At 29.8% G+C, this 22,631-nt stretch overlaps 4 protein-coding genes across 6 annotated transcripts in view; 2 read left to right on the top strand and 2 right to left on the bottom strand.

The window, feature by feature from the left end:
* The window catches only part of LOC108767878 (uncharacterized), a 13,067-nt gene extending 6,988 nt beyond the window's left edge, over nt 1-6,079 (top strand). Inside the window, 10 exon segments of the mRNA XM_018517994.1 lie at nt 937-1,135; nt 1,304-1,586; nt 1,652-3,632; nt 4,214-4,471; nt 4,583-4,709; nt 4,805-4,978; nt 5,053-5,320; nt 5,409-5,561; nt 5,633-5,775; nt 5,856-6,079. Coding sequence (XP_018373496.1) covers nt 937-1,135; nt 1,304-1,586; nt 1,652-3,632; nt 4,214-4,471; nt 4,583-4,709; nt 4,805-4,978; nt 5,053-5,320; nt 5,409-5,561; nt 5,633-5,775; nt 5,856-6,060 — 3,791 coding nt within the window. The 3' untranslated portion in view covers nt 6,061-6,079.
* Nucleotides 6,080-8,601: 2,522 nt separating this feature from the next.
* On the top strand, nt 8,602-9,554 carry RpI12 (RNA polymerase I subunit RpI12). The gene is made up of 3 exons (XM_018518272.1): nt 8,602-9,067; nt 9,146-9,362; nt 9,477-9,554. Exons 1-3 carry the CDS (start codon nt 8,932-8,934, stop codon nt 9,499-9,501), a joined length of 378 nt encoding a protein of 125 aa, XP_018373774.1. The 5' UTR covers nt 8,602-8,931; the 3' UTR covers nt 9,502-9,554.
* A 365-nt stretch (nt 9,555-9,919) lies between these two features.
* Achl (La ribonucleoprotein translational regulator Achilles) lies at nt 9,920-14,766 on the bottom strand. Of its 3 annotated transcripts, XM_018518252.1 has the most exons (5): nt 14,636-14,766; nt 13,602-14,390; nt 11,596-11,917; nt 10,799-11,035; nt 9,920-10,643 (listed from the first exon to the last, which is right to left on the bottom strand). In XM_018518252.1, exons 2-5 carry the CDS (start codon nt 14,367-14,369, stop codon nt 10,342-10,344), a joined length of 1,629 nt encoding a protein of 542 aa, XP_018373754.1. In that variant the 5' UTR covers nt 14,370-14,390; nt 14,636-14,766; the 3' UTR covers nt 9,920-10,341. The 3 variants fall into 3 exon arrangements, with proteins under 3 accessions (XP_018373754.1, XP_018373746.1, XP_018373762.1); XM_018518244.1 differs by lacking the exon at nt 14,636-14,766 and having other exon boundaries at nt 13,602-14,510; XM_018518260.1 differs by lacking the exon at nt 14,636-14,766 and having other exon boundaries at nt 10,799-11,032; nt 13,602-14,510.
* Nucleotides 14,767-16,894: 2,128 nt separating this feature from the next.
* On the bottom strand, nt 16,895-22,310 carry Not10 (CCR4-NOT transcription complex subunit 10). The gene is made up of 10 exons (XM_018517604.1): nt 21,427-22,310; nt 20,855-21,180; nt 20,675-20,778; nt 19,981-20,132; nt 19,249-19,448; nt 18,771-19,065; nt 18,347-18,694; nt 17,647-17,756; nt 17,291-17,369; nt 16,895-17,019 (listed from the first exon to the last, which is right to left on the bottom strand). The coding sequence occupies exons 1-10, from the start codon at nt 21,830-21,832 to the stop codon at nt 16,964-16,966; spliced, it is 2,076 nt and encodes a 691-aa protein (XP_018373106.1). The 5' UTR covers nt 21,833-22,310; the 3' UTR covers nt 16,895-16,963.
* Between the last annotated feature and the right edge of the window lie 321 nt (nt 22,311-22,631).

Genomic DNA, 22,631 nt, shown 5'->3' with positions numbered 1-22,631 from the left:
GGGAGGGCTCCGATTGCACACATCGCATATTGCACACATGTATCGCTGATTGGCCAATTTAAAAATAAAATAATCTCATTGGCAAAACAGTGAAAAATTGGGAAGATTCCGTTTGCCTACAGTTCTAATTGTACACACCACTCATATAAACTGGTGCCTAGTAATTTTTCACTGTTTTGCCAATGAGATTATTTTATTTTTAAATTGGCCAATCAGCGATACATGTGTGCAATATGCGATGTGTGCAATCGGAGCCCTCCAGAAAAATTACTAGGCACCAGTTGATATGAGTGGTGTGTACAATCAGGGGTTCTATTCTTGAAAAGAAACGTATACGAAAGTCTAGGGAAATGCTACAGTATACGTTACGTATACTATAGTACTTCCCTAGACTTTCGTATACGTTTCTTTTCAATAATAGAGCCCCAGAACTGTAGGCAAACGAGATCCTCCCTATACATTGGACGCGGAAACACTTGTCGCGCGCCAAAATGAGACGCGGTAACATCTGATCTGTTTCTGTTCCTGCACTAGACTGTTCCAGAACTCTCTTTCTCGCTTTAAATAAATATCGAACGTATATCTATCTCACTTTAAGTTCCAAAATTGTACACTAGTTCAGCCACAAAAACAGACCTATGTTCGCGTAGTGTTTGATAGTTCGTTTCTGACTCTTGTTTCGAATGCAAACATCGAGTGAACAAATTTTGATACGAACTCACGATGCAACTTGTTACATCTATATAAATATTCGAAACATATGCATATATTTCTTAAAAATTGTATATTTATGACAGAGTGCTTTATAAAGAAAGTTTTAACATTTTTTAACCATAAATAAATATTCAGTAATACTGTTTATCACATTTTTTTTCTAACTTGTTTATATGTTCTGAAAAATAACTTTAAACTAAAATGAATATTTTCATTTTTTAGGTAAAATAATGAGCAAAAAACCAATTCGAACTTATCAGAGAAAAGCTACAAAGAAACCTTTTATGAATCCATTGACATCTGCTGTATCAAGTGAAAAATATTTTGTGGGAAACAGTCATTTTAAAAATGAACTATTTAATGATTCTTTAAATTATGATCTATTTGAAACGACATTTGACAGGCTTGCCAAAGATGTAGTGTAAGAAAAATTTATAATAAGTAGATTGAACATGTTCATATTTCATGAATTTATTTATTTTTGTTTATATTTTATATGAATTTATTTTTATTTATGTGTGTTATATTTATCAAAGATTTTGTATGCTTATATGTGTATATTTAATCCTTTATGTATATTTCGATACAGAGTACCTCCTATGCCATTGGATAAAAATCAAAATGATTCATGGGAAAGCAGTAGCAGTGATGGTGATATTACGAATGCAGCAAGTCTGAAATCTGAACATATAGATTTTGATTCTTTTATACACAATAGTACACCTAGTTCAACAAATGTTAGTCATAAATCAGGTCGTACATACAGGAAACCAAAAAAATCTGAATCAGAAGTCATGGTTTCTATAGGAATGTTGTCTAAAAAAACAAAAAAAGTATCAGTTAAAGATAAAATATACTTAGAAAAAGCACAGGTATGTCCAGTTTTTTTTTAAATAAATGATTGAATTTATTTTTAATTGTATGTATTAATAACTAGGGGAAGAAGAGACAAGCAAACAAGATAAAAAAAAAGAAAGAGCTAAAAAATAAGTCTAAGCCTAGTCGCGTATGCAATGAACAGATATCTCATATAAATTCTAATGCTCTAGATAATTTGGAAGATGTCTCGTATAAAAATGATATTTTATGCAGCAATACCCATGAATCTTTGCTACAAAATATTTTAAAGATTGACAAAACAATTACATCACAAAATCAATTAGTTACAATTAATGAATCCATTGCTGATTTTAAGCATATAGGAAACTATCAACAAATCATCAAACCATGTTTTGTTATATTAAATCCTTGTACGGTGCAGAATTACATATTGAATCATGAAAAGTTTCCAGAAAATAAGCAAGATATATTGCATGATTCAAAATGCTTGTTACAAGATACTTTACAAACTAAAAAAAATATTTCTAAAGTACAAAGTACTGTTTCGCGATCAATCTCAATTGAACATAATGAGTTTGATGACTTTAAACATACGTTAGTTAAACATTGTTCTGTAGTATTGTGCAATAATATTAAAGATCAGCATGTATTACAAAGTAAAAGAAACGAAGATACCATCAATATAGAAGATAAATCAAACATATCACATTCGGTTTTCTGTAACTCATCTGAAATTACTCCAAACTGCAACAAAAGTATTGAATTTACATCATATGATACGAAGAAAAAAAGAGATCTAATAAAAAATAGTTTTGTAAAAGTAGAAAGATTAGAAATAGGAGAGTTTGCAAAAGAAAATAATACAGTATTTGAAAAAAAACAAAACATATTTTCTAGCACTCCTTTTAGCAAACGAGTCAAATCTAGTTTAGTAGCATTATCCCCTATTAACTCTAACATTTATAATAAATCACATTGGAGTCAAGAAGGTTCATTAATAACTACAGAAGAAGATATTTCCGACATCGATCAGAAAAATTCTCATTCTTTGTTTACGATATCGAAAGATTCTAAACTCAAGTTCACAGATGTACAGGAACAGCAAACACAAATTTTATTGTCTCAGAAATCACAAACTACAGATTCTGTTGTCAAAAATGGAGCAATGTCTTACAAGAATGATGTTCATGCAGCTGTTACTCAGAAATATAATACAGAATGTGATGTTAAAACGGAAATTCCGTATTTATTAAATGTGTCTACTTATCACTCACGATCATTATTTGACGATACAACATATAGTCATAATCATTCGCCGAAAAATACAAATGAAGATAAAATAAAAAAGAAACGTTCTGATACGTGTAAGTTTATAGAAACTATCATAGTAGATTCATCCATTGATTTATGTTTAAAACAAAAGCAATTATCAAGTAGTAATAAAGCTGATGCTAGCTCACTGTATATATCACCTTCAAAAATATGTTTAACATTCAAAGATATAGATAATATGCAAAAAAATAAATTTAAAGAAAATCATGATATAACAGGAATAAATACAATAGAAGCAATTCATGAGAGCCTTAAAGATAAAACTGTTAATAAACACAGTTTATTTGATGAAAGTCGAGATAATATTAACATGGATGCTCGTGTGTTACTTACACGATTAGATGATCCGATTAGAATAGGAAGGAGAATGCAATATCCCAAATGGCATTTAAGTATGGTAAATATTTCCGATAGTGTAAATAATGAAGCCGTACAATCGAACAACGAAGTTCACTATGTCACAATTGACAAAGACCTTTCTAATGTTCAATCAGCACATAATTCTGAGCATTCTAAGAATGCAAATTTGTCTCGCAATCACTTTAAATCCTTCATGGCTCAATCATATAGTGATGCAAATGAACAAATGAATCAATCTATTTTTTTAACACCGGGCAAATCTTGGGCTAGATCTTTGTCAATATTAAATAATATAAACGATGAATCTAATTTAGACGAATTAAATATCGGAAAGGGGAAAAAATGGAGAGACAGCGTCAGAAATATATTGGATATGCAAAAACAAGGTATTTTTTTATTTCTTATTTCTTTACACCAATTGATTCATCTTTTTGGTCTCTGTATTAAAGTATTAAAGTATGGTAACTTAAAAAATTAATAAATAGTTTACGAGATATTCTTATCTTACAAAGATAAAATGATAGATTAAAATGTGACAACCTGTATGTTTTTTGTGCAAATACTTAAGGATCATCAATTAAGGTATTAAAAGTTTGTATAAATATTAATATTTGTAATTTACTTGAAAAACAATTGAAGGTAACTTGTTAAACAAAATTGTTATTTAGAAGCACTAACCAATAACATCTTATAAACACATATAATAAGAGATCTTGAATGATTTTTATATTTAATTTTTACATTTTGATACTGTTTTTTACATTATACAATTTTTAAAGTGATAATATTTCAAGATTTAATACATTTTTATAATAATGAGATTGAACAAATATAAAAAAAGTTTTGATACTTACCTTTAAAGTCTTTACTAAATGGGTAAATTTTGTAGTATTTATAATCTGATAATATTATATAATGTGTATGTAGTGGCAGACAATATTAAAATTATAATAATCGTTATGTGCAGGAATTTTCCAAAGTTGTTTGAAAAAGGGTAAAGATGATACGAATTTATCTAGCGGTAAGCTTAACATATCAAACGCATCATCGTTCAACAGTAACAAATGTAAAGAATTTGATTTAGCGAGTTATCCTAGATTTTCTAAAAGGATCTCGGTGAGAGTTGTGCTTAATAGTACAAACACTAAGTATGAAATCAAAGACACTCCATTTCTTGAGGCATTTGGAATAACTGCAGAAAAATTTTCAAACTCGAAATTATCATGTAAGTACTTTTAATCACATATTGCTGTGCACAGTTTACTCGTTTTACGGCACTACATATTACACAGAATTTTATATTAATAATTAGTACAAATTAAATAAATATTTACAGACCGGGAAAAATCATTGATACATAACAATCAAATTATCAGTAATCATTCCAGTACTGCAAGGGATGTTGTTTTACAGAGATGTTCACAAAACTGTTATATTCCTTTTGAAGATTGTTTTCCAGATTTGTACGCAGATCTTAATATATATTTATACAAATTTTGTTTTAATTAATATAAATATATATAAATTGTAACATTTATTATTCTGTTTTTATTGATAGGTATTTGAAACATTGCCATAAAATAGGTGAAGGTGTTTATGGAGAAGTTTTTCTTCATGAATGTGAGGGTAAAAAATCTGTTATAAAAATTATTCCTATAGAAAGTGAACAGTTAGTCAATGGTGAACCACAAAAGAAATTTAATGAAATATTGTCAGAAATTGTGATTGCAAAGTGAGTCAATTAATCAATTGTATGCACATATTGGTGACATTATTGACAAAAATCATGAAAGAAGATATTTACAGGGAATTGGATAATCTAAAATTAAATGATACCTATAAAACTAATGGATTTGTAGAAGTTAAAAATATCAGCTGTATTACAGGAAAATATCCAGAGAAGCTCTTAGAACTTTGGAATATTTATGACAATGAGAAAACGTCCGATAATGATTCTCCATCGATGTTTGATGAAAATCAATTGTATATTGTTTTTGAACTGAGTCACGGTGGGGAAGATCTTGAAGCCTTTTTATTTCAAACTGCGGAGGAGGCTTGCGCTCTATTTTTACAGGTTAATTGTTTATATCATCGATATATCAAATGACAATGTTTGATGAATTATTAGTCCATCATTGTTCATAAATTTTTGTATTTTATAGACTGCATTGGCCTTAGCAGTTGCGGAAAAAGCACTTGAATTTGAACACAGAGATTTGCATTGGGGTAATGTATTAATATCAAGAACAAAAGAACAATATATATATTATAATCTCGGAGGGAGAGAGATCAAGTTTCCTAGTAAAGGTGTAAAGGTTTGTTCTACGAAAAATATTTTAAATACTGTTGCAACTTTTTTTTATAATCCTATTAAATTTTTCTCAAGGTATCTATAATAGATTTTACCCTATCGAGGATGTTATACCAAGGATGTTGCATATATAATGATCTTGCACTAGATCCAGCTTTATTTACTGCTCATGGTGAATATCAATTTGAGATTTATCGTCTTATGCGAGACACAATTCAGTAAGTCACATACATTTTATTTCTTACCTTTTTCTTATATACTGTTTGTTTGTACTCATATGTGTATTTCATATGTGCAGGAATGATTGGCGAAAATTTGAACCATATACAAATGTTTTGTGGTTGCATTACATTTTGGATAAAATGATTACTGCGGTAAGATACAAAAAGAAAAACTTGAAAGTTCACAAGCACGCTGTTATTAGATTAAAAGAATTTAAAGACATAATTTTAAACTATAATAGTGCATACGACTTTGTAATCAATTCTAATAGCGTCGTGTAACTATGATGCAAGCCCTTATAAAATGTTTCTATAATAAATCAAATTTTTTGAAATTTTCTAGATATTCTGTTATATATTTAGCTTAAGTATAGTTATATATATATATATTTACAAATGATTATTAAATTATTCTAATATTAAAATAAGAAAATTATGATATTGATATGACTCGTTTTGATATTTTACATACGTATTATATAATAATTGTTTACGATTAAAATTAATTCACATTCTTTGTTTCTTTTTTTAACTTCATATTTTCTTCATAGAATGTAGACATAAGAAATATATTTTCCATACTACAGTAATAAATATATATAATACTTTAGGAATGTTTTCTTTTATTGTTTTAAGATTATTATTTTTATATAATGAACTAATATCAGCTTATATATATATATAATTTTCTGTTTTTAATTCTTAATGAGATTACATTATAGATTTATGTGAATTAATTATGGAAGTTATAAAGTTATACGAAGTTCAATATAAATTTTACGTTCTTTTCATTATATTTCTGCTAATTAAAGCCGGTATTTTCTATTTGTGACTTCATAATTTGTTTTAAATTTATTTCAATTTCTTTGACATAATGCATTTAATGCAAACTCTCTGTCTAAAACATTTAAACTATATAAAATTACGCGGATGTAAGAGGAAAGAACGCTATTTTATTGCTTTAATTATTAAATATACAATGTATGCTAATGTACAATGTATTCTTTGCTTCCTGTTTCTTGCTTTTTATATCATACCTTTTTTCTTTTTTGCGACCGTTTTATCGACACACAAGTTTCTTTTCATATGTATATTCTTGTCTCTTCCGAAGTTCATCAACTTTTATATCGACCGACAGAAAGCGAAAAGTTGGGTAAGAGGCAAAAAAAACAAGTAATAAAAAGTAAGAAACAAGAAACCAAGAACACATTGTAGATTAGGCTTAGGTATTGGTAAACTCCTTCAGCAATAAAATTGTGATACAAAACGACGTATCAGTTAAGTGGAGCAAATTTATAAAGTGGCGGCAAAATTTTTCGCCAATCGTACATCCTTTGGCGTCTAAAAGACGTCTTATGTCTCAATGTGTTGTCTGGATATATATTGAGCTACACCAGATTTTATATTATATATATTACATTAGGATCATTACTGTGTGCTATTCTTGCATTCATATTTTTTGGAAACATTATTTATAGGATTCTGTGTATGCCATAAATTTCAATCAAAAAGGAAATTTCAAATAATATAAATATAATAATTGCATTTAATATTTAGAAAATAATGCAATTATTTATATTTATTATTCGAAATTGTCTGCTTTAATAAGGAAGATGAAACGTTAACTACTTAGACTCAATTTCGATATTAATAAATATACATCGATGTAATAATTGTTTGTATTTATTTTTATGTCTGCAGTACATCCCTCCCTCTCGCTTAATAAAGTAAAAAAAAAATGTATAAAATTCTTGGCAATTGAATTAATCAAAGTTAAATTTGCTCTTAATATTGCTTTGAAAATCCAAAATCAAAATTGAGTTATTTGCGCTGTTATTTACACTATAGGAAAAATTCATTCAACCATACTCGTGCATTACTTCCTGGCAACAATAATGTATATTTTGTGATTGTATAATAATTTAACAAAATTTATAAAATATATATTTTTCAACGGGATCTTTTTATTACTTTATATGCTAAAATTGAGACATTTAGCATTTTTAGCGAGAAAGGGACAAGCATTTCAAAAGCCCGCTGAAATCGAAATCTCCTTAAAATTTTTCATATATCTGAAATATATTCTAGTTTCTCAGTCTATAATATTTGAAAAGAGAACTTTAAACTTTTCAGATTTCACGAGATTTTATCAGAAATTATAAAATGAGAAATCTTATACTCAATAAAAAATTTTTCACACACACACACATGCATGAATATATTAACGTCAAAATGATATTAAAATGAATCAGAAATGATTGAAAAATGACTTTTAATGATCATTTCGGATCAGTACGTCATTTTGACATCATTTTGATATAATGACTTTTGTTGTTCTGCTTGGATATAAATGTATGTATAAATTAATATACATAAATGTATAAACGTTCATAAATATATTATAATTATATGTATATGAAATATGTCTATACATATACATACGTCCAAACATCCTTTTTTCATTTCTATAATTATATACTTTTCAACATAATAAAAATAATAGTAATAATAATGAGAAAACATTAAAAATGATTAAAAGGATAATTTTCACATTATATATTTGTTTTAGAAAAAATCAAGTTTAGAGAAATTTAAAAGAATTGCTCATATATACAATATATAATTGTTTAACATTAATAAACAACAAGGATGGAGTGATACCTAAGTGGCGTTCGAATGGGAATTTGAACGTAGCTTAATTAGCATGTCAGCATGGAATATAATCAGAAAATTCAGAAAAATCATGGAAATAATATGGAATATAAGAAATAAAAAATTCATGAGCATATAATAGCATGGAACAGAACCATAAATGTGCAGAAACCGTAACACATTATCTGTCGGAAGATGACTACGAAGTAATGCGCATGTTTTGTGCACATGGAGGCGCTGGTGGATGGAAGCAGACGGAAATCAGGAATCATCAGTGGATTAGTGGATGTTTCTTTCAAAACTTCTCTGTAACAAGTAACAGCTAAACAGCATGCAGCTACAGTATATGTAACCTGTAGCAGCCAGTTAACAGCGTTATTCGAGACTGTTCGAGACTATTGCAGACTATTCGAATGTACATTATATACAGGTTACATTTTCAAGAAGAAAGATACAACTTGTATTCGTATCAATCACGTGTCTTGATTAAATACAAGTTAAATGATGGCAAATAACAACAAGAGTACCTTTATTACCGTACCTGGCTTCTGTCCGGATTGTGGTTCAATTTTACCTTTGCTTGGGGAGAAAGGAGGAGTTACATGTTACACATGCAAAAGAGAATGGGGTGCTGAAGGTACCACTGTACGATAATTCAAAAAATTCTGCAAAACACTATGAGATTAAATTATTAATTTCTATGATTATTTTCCAGTTTTTGGCAATATGGAAATGATACATACGATCCATTTTAATACTAAGGATAGTTATGTGTCTGTCAAAGAAGAAGTTGATAGTGAAGATGACGCAGATGGACCAACAGTGGAGCGAGAATGTCCTCAGTGTCATAATGATAAAATGTCCTATGCAACATTACAATTGAGGTCTGCTGATGAAGGACAAACTGTATTTTTCACATGTACCAAGTGCAAGTGCGTATCTGTATATAGAAATTATTATTGGCTTAATATTCAGACATTACTTTTATATTAAATTAAGTTTTTATATTGCTAGTACTTTGTTAATGAATAAATCATTATTTGCAGATTCAAGGTAACAGAGAATTCTTAATATGGATTTAGTATAAAACTATATTTTATTTTATAAGAAATACTGTATAGAACATGTGATTCTTTTTTATTTTTCAAAAATAAAAGTTTACATTCTTGTACTGTATAGAATGATTAAAGAAATAAATTCTAACACTTTAGAGTATTTTTTATTTTATATTTTACATTTGACATCTATTTTTTAAAATAATAATAAAATATATTGCGATATTAAATATCGTAATACATATTATTATTATTTTATAAGAGAAGAAATACTTTAAAAAATATTTAAAGTATAAAATAATAATTTTTTCGCTTTTTATTTAAGAAGTTTTACAAATTACTCTTAACCAAAACATTGACCTCTGTTACACGGCACGCTTTACACCGAAGTTATAACATCGATATGAAACTGATCAATCATAGCTATTCCTCTGAAGAATGGAATGACTGATTGGCCAGTTTCATAACATCGATGTTATAACTTCGGCGTAAAGCGTGCTGTATAAACGTAATAATTCTTTGCAAGTATTAAACTTGTATTTTCCGTTTTCTAATTCATTTGTGTCAGAATAAGATTATTTCTTTGACTATAGAAACATGGACTCCTAATCCCCGCTTCTTTTCCTCTTGAAAGAAGCATAATGAACATCCCTTATCATATTACTATAGCTAGGCCAAGCTAGATCTTTTGCCCAAAACGCGGGAAATTTGAATGTCAATATCGGAGAATAAGTAGATTTAAGGAGAGATGTTGAATGTATTGCTGTCTCGATTTGTTCAGCTGCGTTCAATATCAATAGACATTGTAGCACATCCTCAGACTTCCTATCATTAACGACGAATCTCTTGATATGGTTCAATGAGCAGGTTCTAAGGGCGTTGATATCCTTGCCGAACGAATGAAAAATCCGCGAGTACCATCGGGTCCTGATGGCATTCTTGTCACATTCTCAGGCACATGCGTCATCGCGATGCTATTGTTACTCCTCGATCTATAGAATACATTCTGTTCCGAATTTGAGGAGCACAAGGATGATCTTCTAATGTTCATATCGAAATCGCGACTATATGTCGAGAGTCTTCTTGGTAATGGTCCACAATCGGCCGATCCACGACGATTTGCGATATAGCAGATTCCCCGGCATTCCATCGGAGGACCTGTGATAAATGATGAATTAATTGTATCATTTCGAATAAATATATATTGATACTTTGCATAATACGTAGACAAGTTTATGCTGTGGAATGTATGGTCGATGATTTCATCGTGACAATATCGTATATATACAAGAGATACATATATTATTACTAACCGGTGGAAGGACAGCAAGAGTAACGATGATTTTCATGATGATAGAAACTTTTTGAGTAACTTGGATGAAGAAAAGCTGTTTCGGAACCAGACGAACAGGTGGAATAACGTCTACCAGAGTCTGAGCTGGAACCGGAACAGGAAGATAGACGCCGAAACATAAAACCGTTCTCGGAACTGGATAGGGAGCAGGAAGACAGCTTACGAGATAAGCACGCATCTGATGATGGCATTCCTGCTATAAAAATATAAATGTTCTAAACGGCTTGTTCCATACGGGGCATCATTAATTAAAAAATTTAATAACATAAGTGAAAAAATTACATTCTCACTTGATCGATTTTATTGATATCTTTTGTTATTTATTTATTTTACATGTTTGATAAATTTAAAATCACTTGTATAACATTGAGACATAAAGATGTATTGCAAGAATTATAATTCTTAAAATAAATCCTACATAATCAATCAAATTTTTCTTTTCTTTAACAACAAAAATTTATCAAGACACCGATTGTTTTTGAGTTTCGTTCACTACTTACGTGCAAACCCGTGCACAGGTGATAAAAAAAGAGAATAAAAACAGGGAAAATGATTTCTCTTTGCTATGACAAAATTTTTATTTAAAATTTAATTTCAGAAAAATCTAATATCAAATGTCAAAAATGATAAAAAAATTGACGAAGAAAGATTGACTAGTCAATGAATTAAATTAAAATCAACGGTTAAATAGTTCGTCTGTGATATTCTGTATGTATAATATACAAACGATGTATTTTTTTTCTTACGACATGATACCTTGGAAAGGATAACTTGTATTATGGACGTGATACATCGGATATCCTTGAAAACCTCTTTTAAGCCTTACTCTCCCATCCTCGGGCTCAGATCCACTGGGACAACTCGATGAATTGTGATTATCTTCTCTTGTTCTATTTGGGATACATTTCTTCGTAGGCTGTTTCTTCTTCTTGTCAACCGAGTGACGTAATTCGAATACTTGTACGTCACCCAAGGCCATTTGTATGGCGATTCGCGCAGAAGCTGAGTCCGTGAATTCGATCACAGCATATTCTTCGATGGAGGCCCATTCCGGCCTTTTAGTGATTGCCTGTCGCACCTAAGTAACGGAGATTGTGAAAATTTATTTCTTACTTCAACATTGATAGATCTGTCATTAAATATTAAGAGTATTACGAAAGCGAGATTGATGCACGTAATCATCCGCGATTTATAATTATTTATATATATGTATGTATGTGTATACGAACAAAAATCTGTGTGTGTATACGTGTATGCGTATGCATATCTAATACATATACAATGCTGCAATATGATAATCCGGTAAATAATTTACATTTCTTCAAACTTGATGTTTTTTAAAATAAATAGTGTGAAAATTATCCTTTTAATTATTTTTAATGTTTTCACATTACTATATTATTATTTCTATTACACTAAAAAGTATAATTTTACAAAAGAAAGAAGAATGTATGAACATGTACGGGCATATTACATATATAATTATAAATGTTTATGAATATTTATGTATGTTATTTATACATGTTTATAAATGTTCATGCATAAAAATTTTTTTACCGGGAAATGCGATACTTATGTATATGTATACCAATAAATCTACTTGTTCCACGCGTGTACGACATTAAAAACATCCCAGCAATAAAAGGCCAAATTACTGTAACGTACGTACACGTTATATTATAGTTATATTGTTGAATGGGAAATTACATTACTAACATGTACATTACATGTAATTTGGTATTTGCTGGGATTTAATCTGTATAAATTACAAAGGAAAATTTCAAATCAATACATTATACATGATGTAATACATGGCATATACATCTTTTGCTAGTAATACAATTAAGAAAGACGTGATTTTCTAAAGACGTAAACAAAATAGAAAATATAAAATGCAGAAGAACTTGGTTAAAGGAACAGTTGACGTAACGAATGATCCAATCGAATAATCTCTTACTGCAGGAAACCTTACGTATCTTATGGATCAACTGTAGCTTGTTAACGGGGGGATATCATATAAAAGTTAATTGTAACATATATACGAACATTACATCACAGAGTATTAGTCCATGCCGTGATTATGTCATGGTAGAATGCAATTATGGAAAATTTGATGGGCGACAGGGAATAGAAATGGAAAATTTGATGGATGACAGGATGGAAATGTGGTAAACAAGCATTATCCATGTTACCGTTAACTATTATCATTAAACTGGGGCAAAGTTCCGATTTGTTGGATTATTGACAGTAATTGAGGGAATTGTAAGTTACAATTTGTAACACTAGGAATTACGTGAATTACATTAATTTATGTAGGGATAATTAGTACTCTTTCTCTCTCTTCTTATTTACGTTGCTTTATGCTCATTTTTACCTTATGTTCTCCAAAAACTGGTCGAAAAAGATAATAAAATAGCAAAGAAGAGAGGCACATGTGATGCTAACGATATAATTATATATTTCAAAATTATGTATCCCGTATCTTTATATATAAAACAGATTGTCTAAAGTTGCGAACATTCGAAATTCGCATGCATTTCTTAATCTTAGCGCAATAAGCGCTAAGATCCGAAAATAGGATTATCTCAATTGATTTAAATCTAATATAATCATTTAAATCTATTTGAAAATGCGTCTAAATGGAAAAACTGAATTGGGTAAATATCGCGTTGCAGAGCATATTCGAAATAGTAATGTTTTGCTATCCGTTATTCGTATTCGAGAATGTATATACATCTTGTTAAAAAGAAAAGGCGTTTTACCTCGGGAGGTACTGGACGTCCAGGTTTAAGCACCCTTATCAACGCTATTTCACCGCAAGGCTTAAAAATTTCAGCGACAGATTCGACCGTTAATTTTTCTACCGGTAATCCAGCTGCTAAAATGGTCCTGGAAGGAGCTGTCTGATCAAAATGTGGTAAAGGATTCACTCTACGCAGCTTAGTCCCTTGTGAATTAAGCTCGAGCTTTTTAGACCTCGTTAAAGCCGCTCCGACCACTCTCCAATCCCTGCTGAGATGTTTGACCTTTTTGAAGCTGGATATCAATTTAAGAGATACGTAGCCTTCTTTGTTCCTTTTCACGTGTTTCAATAAAAACGCATCCTTTATTATATTATCGTCAGAAAAGTAGTATTCCACTTGAGCGCATATTTTGTCGGCTAACTCATCATTCGGTGTCACGAAATCGTTAGTCGTTTTCTTAAACGTTGATTCCGTTGATTCTATTAAAGACTCCGACGATATAACATTCACTTGTTTCTGCTCTATCAGTTCTTTCGATGTAACATCATCCAGAGAATCCGCACCCGAATCTTGATCAGTATCACTCTTCTTTACAATCCTGATCTCGTTATCGTAATCTGACAAGTCGGCCTCATCGCTCTTGGATCCTCTTCGGTCGAAAGAAAGGCTTACGTCGCTGTCTACGGAGGAAATACTGTCTTTTGTTTCAGATTTCTTCATACGTGGAGGTGAGGACAATATATTGTTGATCTGCTCCTTTAAGTCTTGAGATACTTGAAACTCCATATTTTTATCAAAGTAGGGAGACTATATTTCAAAATTATAAGAAGGCAACTATATAGTTGGCAACTTTAACGCGTTGGTATAATTATTTTCTTTCTTCAAATTTTAACTATTTTTTTCTATTTTTACATAAAGAATATATGTATATGTCATTGCTAAGTCATTGCATTTTCTTTTTTCTAACACACTGACGTTTTGTCAATTAAAAAAAAAAGATTTCAGAATACAAAGATAGAAATTGAATGAGAGCGCACTCGTCGCTCACTGACCTTCCACTCTGTGCGCGATCCGTTTTATAGCTGCGGCCAAGTTCGATGCGTGGCAAAGCTGCAATGGCCTTCTTGAATACCGGTCAAGAATGAAACATTCGGCGAACGACCGAAGGGCACTCGAATTGAACCTTGAGCGAAGGAAAGGGAGTTTATAACGCAATTATTAAATGTATGCCAGAATATAAGAGAATTTTGAAATTATCTTTTGTTCGCGCACGCACGTAAAAATAATTGAAATGATCAAAATAAATTTTAATAATTTTGGATAATATATATAAATTTCAAAATATATTAATTTTAAATGATATCGATACCTTCGGCATTTACGATCTCATTGCTTATTATAGACACGAACTGTTTATGTTACGTATCTGCAATGTATAATTGTGTGGAATGTAGGTATCACGAACAATTGCACACACACGCACAATTGTTGATCACAGGCAGGAAGAACTTAAGACGGCGAACTTAACCAGTCTTGACCTCGCTAAGGCCCTGAGGGTATATTCGCAAACGACTCTCATTGGATCTGTACGCCAATAGCATAATAATATATAGGTCAAGTTCGGTTGGCCACATATATGGCCAACCGAAGGACAAAGTTAGCTCTGTGAATCGTCAAAAAACGAAAGGATTCGGTCCCTCGCCCCAGACCCCTAAGGCCTTAATGCTTCATACTCCCCAAATCCCACATTGCCATTACTGCTCCGCTATGCTCCAAAGGCCAGTCAGGTCCCCTTCTGCTTCTACGATTTTTTTCACTACTCTTAGGGGGAAGTTCGAGGCTCCACATCGCATCGTGCACACATCAAGCCGGATTAAAAGATAGAGGGTGATTGCCTTGGTTTCAGCTGAAGATTAATCAAGGAGAAGAGTGAAAGAGACGTGGGAGGAGAAACTGATCGTCTCGATGATTCATCTAAATTACTTACTTATATAGACAATATACATGTATTACATCTTTTAGGATTTGAATGTGTGCATGTGTGTACGCGCGCGTCATGCACGCGCGTGTATTTTTTAAACAATAAGAATCTTATTTAAGACTTTTTAAAATAATAGTAGCATGAGATAAAAATGATTTTCACTAGTCATCCTTTTCAAAACAGTGAAGCTATTTTTCTTTTATTTAAACGATAGAAACAGTATAATGTTAAGTAAATTTTTGTCATTTCATTCTATGTATAAATACATTATTTCAAGTTTATGAAAGACTATAATTCAATTTTAAAAAATCCGAAATTTTTTTTAAAAAACCCAACCCAGAGAGTTTTTTTTAAAGACCCGAATTTTTTGGAGTTTTATTGAGTTTCTCAAGGTTTTATGCATTTTTATTCTTTATAGTCCACTAATGATTAGCAAGATTCGCTATTCAATAGATAATTATATTATGAATTAATTTCAATTTAATTAATTTAATTAAATTCATTAATTAATATAATATACATGCACATATATCTGTATAAGAAACATTCCATGCCAAATCGATCCGATCGTTATTAAAAGAAATGTAATATTCGATACCTTTTTTATCCATTTGACGTATATTTTTCTTTTTTAGGGATTTCACTGTTTTTGGTAAATTTTTGAAAACATAACGTCGCCTAGCGTCATCGACGTCGCCCGGAATTGCCCAGTATCGCTCGGCGTCGACGCCCAGTGTTGTCGTCGTCGTCCGGCGTCGACTGTTATTCGATAATTTAATAACCAATTTTTTTCAATGTGTGTGTGTGTAATTGTATTTATGTACATAAAGTTATTCCAAAAAGATCTTTTTCTTTAATTAGAATAACAATCTTTTACATACATGATGTAATTGGTTGTTCCTATTACTTTATTTACATATTACGGCGTAGTCATCTTCAAAGTTGACAATTCTATGGAATACGATTATTTTATTTATCACATCTTTTCTGACATAAAGTATTATAAATACTTCCATAAAATATTCACTTCTTAATGAACTCATCTTAACTTTGGTGGGTGTGTGTGTGTATTACAGAATTATTGAATGATTTATTTGTGCAAAAGTCATATGATTTTGTAATTTTATAATTTTGAAAAATATAGGATCAATTCTCTCATACGTAAAGCACAATCTCCTTGTAAACAAAATTATGATGATTGTAAAATATTTATCTCGAAGCAAAATACTTCTATAATTAAAAACATTTTTTTTCGTATATCTTTCATATAATAATTATTTTTTGAAATATAATCACATAGGAAGATATAAAAAGATTTGATATTCTTGCATCTATAAATAAAAAATACTTAAATATTTATATGTTTATATGATCTAAGTCGACATATTGCTCTTGATTGTTAACGATATTGTGGACAATGCTGTTTTATTATTGATTTTGAAATGTCAGCATGACCTGGAATTAAAAAATATAAAATGCATGTCCTAATTATGCATGATACTTGATAACAAATGTATCTATAATGCATATATTATCGATACAATAAAATATATAACAAAAAAAGTATTCAGAGAATAGGTCTTGTGACCGATTCCAGAAACAAAAGATTTTTTTTAATTAAATAAACAAATCAAAGATATACCTAGATAAGTTAAAAAAATAATTTATTATACTGTTTGAGATTTAAGATAAAATTCATACTAATAATATTGAAAAAGGATATTACCTAATTGTAGCTCTATATACAAGGCCAACATTATCACTTGTATAGGTATATCACAATCTGGTTCTTTTGACATCCATATCTAAAACATAAAATAATTAATATATAGAAATACTATTTAAAAATATATCTACAAATCAATAAACAAATAATATTAATAGATACATTATTTTAAGTATACAGTTTTAATAGTATATATTTTAATAGTATATAAAAAACAAGTGCAAGATATTTAATGTATTATTGTTATATATTATTTATAGATATTTAATGTATTATATTATTGTTATATATTATTTTATTTCTGTAATATTATATATAAATAGAACCCTAAAATATTAAAACTCTAAAATACTCGCTTGTTTCAAAGTTTCGCCAGATTTATCTAGTTCGCCTCGAATAGCATAAGCCACAGCCAAGTTGTAACGTATTATAGCAGTGCCTGTTGAAACTGTTGTAGGATACCATGCTACAAATCAAAACAAGAAATTTATTTCTCAGATATTGAAACATTACTAACACTAAATATTGAAAACCTCGAAAAAATATAAAAATAATATATTTTCATGAGAGCAAGTAAAATACTTGCAAAATTTCAAAAATTAATTTGAATAAGTTTAATTTTAGATATATTTTTTCTTTTTTTTAAAACAATCCGCAATGAACCTTTTATCTTACAGACAATATGTCTTAACAAGAAAGCCAAGAACATCATGTATCAAACATATATTAAATGGTGTAACATGTAATCAATTAAAAAATAATTACAATATGATAAAAATAATGATCTGAAGATAACTTAATTCATACATTTTACGATATAACTTTTTTTTAAATTCTTTGCAACGTTTTGCCGCCGGTAGTATTTAATACAAAATGTCTCAAGATTATCAAAGCTAGAAAAAGAGAAAAATGTATATTTCTTTTCACGATGCGTAATCAATTGTTTGCGAAAACAATGTATTAAAAATAAAAAATATAATCTCTCTTTCACAAATCATGAAAATATTTTCCTCCTTCTAATTTTCAAAACATTCGGCATATCATTTCCAAATTTACCTTTTACAGGCTTTATCATAACTTCTTCCATTTTATCTTTATCCTTTTCCTGAATTTCTGGCGTAGATATAGATGTATTTAAATCTTGAAGATTTTCTAATTTCAGGTACTCGAGCGCTTCATTAATTTTGTCCATGAATATCAAACTTTCAGCAGCATACAAGTTGCCTAGCATTTTATATGCTCCGGGCAACTTGTTAAAGCTTAATAGAGTTTTTGCATGTTCGAGAGAAAGTATATAATCTCCAAGACACAAAGAAACATAAGCGCTAGCAGCCAAGACACTAATTTTTAAATTAAAAGATTCGATAGCTGTAGCTCGTGACGTTAACGTCGTATGTTGGATACCTAAAATAATTATACATCTAAATCAGACTTATGCGTGTATAATAGTACATGTATGATTATAAATTATATTCTATACCTAAATTGTGACCAGATGTTAACGATAGTGATATTGAATTCGCCATGGTTGTTGCCAATGAGCCAGGCACACTCGGCTCATTATTGTTCGGTAGTAAAAGTAATGCATTCTTCAGACATAAATATCCAAATTCCAATGTTGCTTGTGGGATTGCATAAGATAGGCCTTCCGAATGATATTTGATATCTTTTGAAAGAGATGTGGCTAATATGATTTTCTTATGGATACCAGAACCTATAATTTTCTGCACCAAATCCTTACGCCGTTTTGGAATATTAAAATCAACTTTGTTTGACTAAAAAAGAATAAGCAATATACGATCGCATTATTATATTGCACATGTGTTTTCATTATGATCACATAATCATTAAAATTAAAATAGTGTAGTTGCAACAAATACTTAGTATTTCCAAAATATTAATGTTTACTAACAAGTATTTTTTCAAGGTAGAATCAATATCACATAATTGCAACTTACATATTTATAACTGTAGATGCAACATTCTGCCATTCTGAGCAAGAGTTTAGGATTATTGTGTATCTTCTGTGCTACTTCTGTAAAGCAATCAAAAGCTTTTGACGCTTTACCAGCATATAACAATGTTACACCCAAACTGTACATTAACTCGTAATGTTTATTCCCACCAAGTGTGTATAATGGTTGAGAAGATAAAGGATCTGTACAAGTTTTCTTTTATTAATATTGGCGTCATTGTATGTGTACGAATTGTTTAGAATATCAAAAATACAAAATACTCGGTTTATTGCTGTACTTAATTCAAAATGTGCTTAAATTCGAATTTACTTCAATCAGTTCTTTCTCGAGTACATATTTTGAAGCAAAAAATGGAAGATAATACTTGAATATGTTGGGAACAAAATAAAAAAAGGTATTTAAAAAATTCTATTTTAGAAGGAGATCCGAACAAGACATAATACTTAACACTTTCAAACCTGATTTTATTAAAGCCATGTTAAAAAAACTATTAAATTCAATTCACACATGCGTACATTAATAAGTAATTCATATTAAATAATTAATTTTTTTTTCAAAATTTTGACTATTTTTCCAACATATACATCAGATCTCGGATGATATTGATAGAATTAAACAATTTCGACCGATAATGTCTTCAAATTTGATGTACATTACTTACAATGTACGTCGATCTGAAGGATTTACTTTACGTTTAATAATTGTAAGAATTACCAGTATCTTTAACTTGCATGCTTTCCAATGCAAATTTATTTGCACGCAAAGCTTTCTGGAGACAAGTACAAGCCAAAGTTGGCTTGCCCATTGCAAGATGCAGACATGCCATATTATTATAAAATAAAACAGCCGAAGATTCTCCACATAATCTGTAAACCATATATTAATGTGTTTTAGAATCGAGCAAGAACTTAATCTATTTGGAACATTTTTACTTATTTTAAACAATATTAAAAAAAGTTATTTTTATGTATTTTTATAATGTTCTACATAACAAGAGATGCTATACAAAATGATTAGATTATAGCAAAATCAAAATGACTGTACGAATTAGAATAGATTGTAATGCTTTTTCAAATAAAGATAGAAACAAATAAAGACCATTGAATTATAGAGCATAATTTTTGTGCATAAGTGTACATAGAGCAACTGAAAAGTACAATTGCGTTTTTTTTCATTTACATAAATCCATTTATACATATAAATCTCATCTTCACATTCCATTATGTAACATTCTCTTTGATAGATATATAACACAGCTATTATATTATTCATATTGTTTAAAAAAATAGAAATGTCCAAGATATATAAAATTATATTGTTTCAATTTGTGTATAATATTAATATTTACAAATTTTTGGCTTTGCCTCATGCATTTGTATTTAATTTAATTAATATGTATGTAACATACTTAAAATCAGTTTCTTTCATATTAGAATTCAAAAATTGTATTGCCTTTTCATAATTTCCTCGTAAATATTCCAGATGAGCCTTCAAAAAAATCGTTGACGTATTCTGAAAATAATAAAATAGTACACATTTTGTATGTGTATACCATAAACTATGTTATCACAATAAATAACAATGTTACCACTATGCCCAATGAAACTAGTGTCTTCCATTCTTTTTTACACAATTTCAGTTGATGAGTCAAAAGGTATATTCTTGCTTTGTATTTCAAGAGTTTAATTTTGAATGCATCTATCACTACATCACCAACATCTTTTTTTTGCTCCCTTTGCTCCTTAATAGATTTTATTACTCCATCCTTATCAATAGAGGATGATATCTTGGAATTGTCAGTGGATATAAATTGACTCTCCACATAATTTAATATTGATAGAGCTGCGTCTGGTTGCTCCGTTACTATATATAATTCGATCAATAACAAACAAACTTTATGTGCCAAAGTTTCCTCTGTAAGAAAATCATATATATTAAGGTAGAAATAAAGATTTTATAAGCAAAATATATATAAAATATATCTATAATATATCTAATATACATTTTATTTAATGTAAACCAAACAATCTAGCAGTCGTTCTCTTTTCTTTTAAGCGACAACCTAACTCTAACTTTGTTCTTGTATTCTATTGAATGACCAGCAGTTGTATATCTAATTTAAAAAAAATTCGATTTGAAAGTATTATCACACTTACATACCCATTGGCTCGATAAAAGCAAATAGCCTAGTCATGATTTGAAGTGCAGCATTATATTGTTTAGTATGATATAATAAAACAGCTTGATTATATCTCATAACACACTTCTCAACATCATCAATAGCCTCGTTAGAATTCATCGTTGATATTTGGCCACATATCGCATTCAAACTCTTTCGTGTCAATTCAGTTTTTTTCAAGTCACTTTTATAATATTCCACCACAACTTTGTTATGTGTAACTTTAAGATCTGTAGGTCGGAGGCTTTCCAACTTGTTCAAGTACGACAAACACGACGCATAAGCACCTTTTTGAAATTCCGATAGTATATTTTGTGCCAATTCGCGCTCTTGCTCAGTTATAGAGGAGACATTGTCTTTACTTTGGGATTCAGAAATTTCACTCATGATGCAACGATTATATCTCGATGTATAATTGTAAACTTTCTATTCAATTGTGTATACAACTTTTTGATTCAACCTAATTCAACCACGAAAGGGCAGAGTACTCTATATAGAGGTTATATGGTAGATATAATTCACTAACTCCGATTATCCTAATCGGTGTAATAAATATCAACAGTGATTCGTCAATTTTGCTGAATAGCCAATGCGATTGGATAGTTCTCTTCTTCTTCTATATTTGAATGGCCCAGGTTCCAATGTGGTTGGATTCACGCGTGGCCAGTCTTATCCAATACACCTCCAACCTTCCACAAAAATTTCCCAGAGAAGGATGGAAAGCAGAATTACTTTCCCCGATGAGATCCGCAAAATATAATAATGTAATGCAAAGCACAGTTGAAGCCAGAAACGCTTTTCAAAAAATTAATGAGATGATGCTATACCCGAAGCAGGCCAGACGCACATCCATCCTACTCGAGCAACGAACTAAAAATGCTAAAAACACAACGATTGGACAGTTCTAATATAACAAACGGTCGATTAGTTATCGAAGTTGATGAGACCGACTCTGTGGTTCTGACCTAACAACAGGTAGTAATGGTGCTGCTATCTTGCAGTGATACAACAAAATTACAATACATTTTCTATTACTCGTACGGTAAATGGATATACAAGTCTTATAAAAATGAAAAAATAAAAAAAGTGGCTCTCAAATCATATCATATTTATTATTCTTGAAATATTAATCAACATTTGAGAGCATTATTTCTTTTATTTCTTCATTTTTATAAAGTTTATTATG

The sequence above is a fragment of the Trachymyrmex cornetzi genome, unplaced genomic scaffold (genome assembly GCF_001594075.2).
Source record: "Trachymyrmex cornetzi isolate Tcor2-1 unplaced genomic scaffold, Tcor1.1 scaffold121, whole genome shotgun sequence".
NCBI classification, from domain to species: domain Eukaryota; kingdom Metazoa; phylum Arthropoda; class Insecta; order Hymenoptera; family Formicidae; genus Trachymyrmex; species Trachymyrmex cornetzi.
Note: the sequence above shows the minus strand (reverse complement) of the source record. Positions and strands in the feature narration are given on the sequence as shown.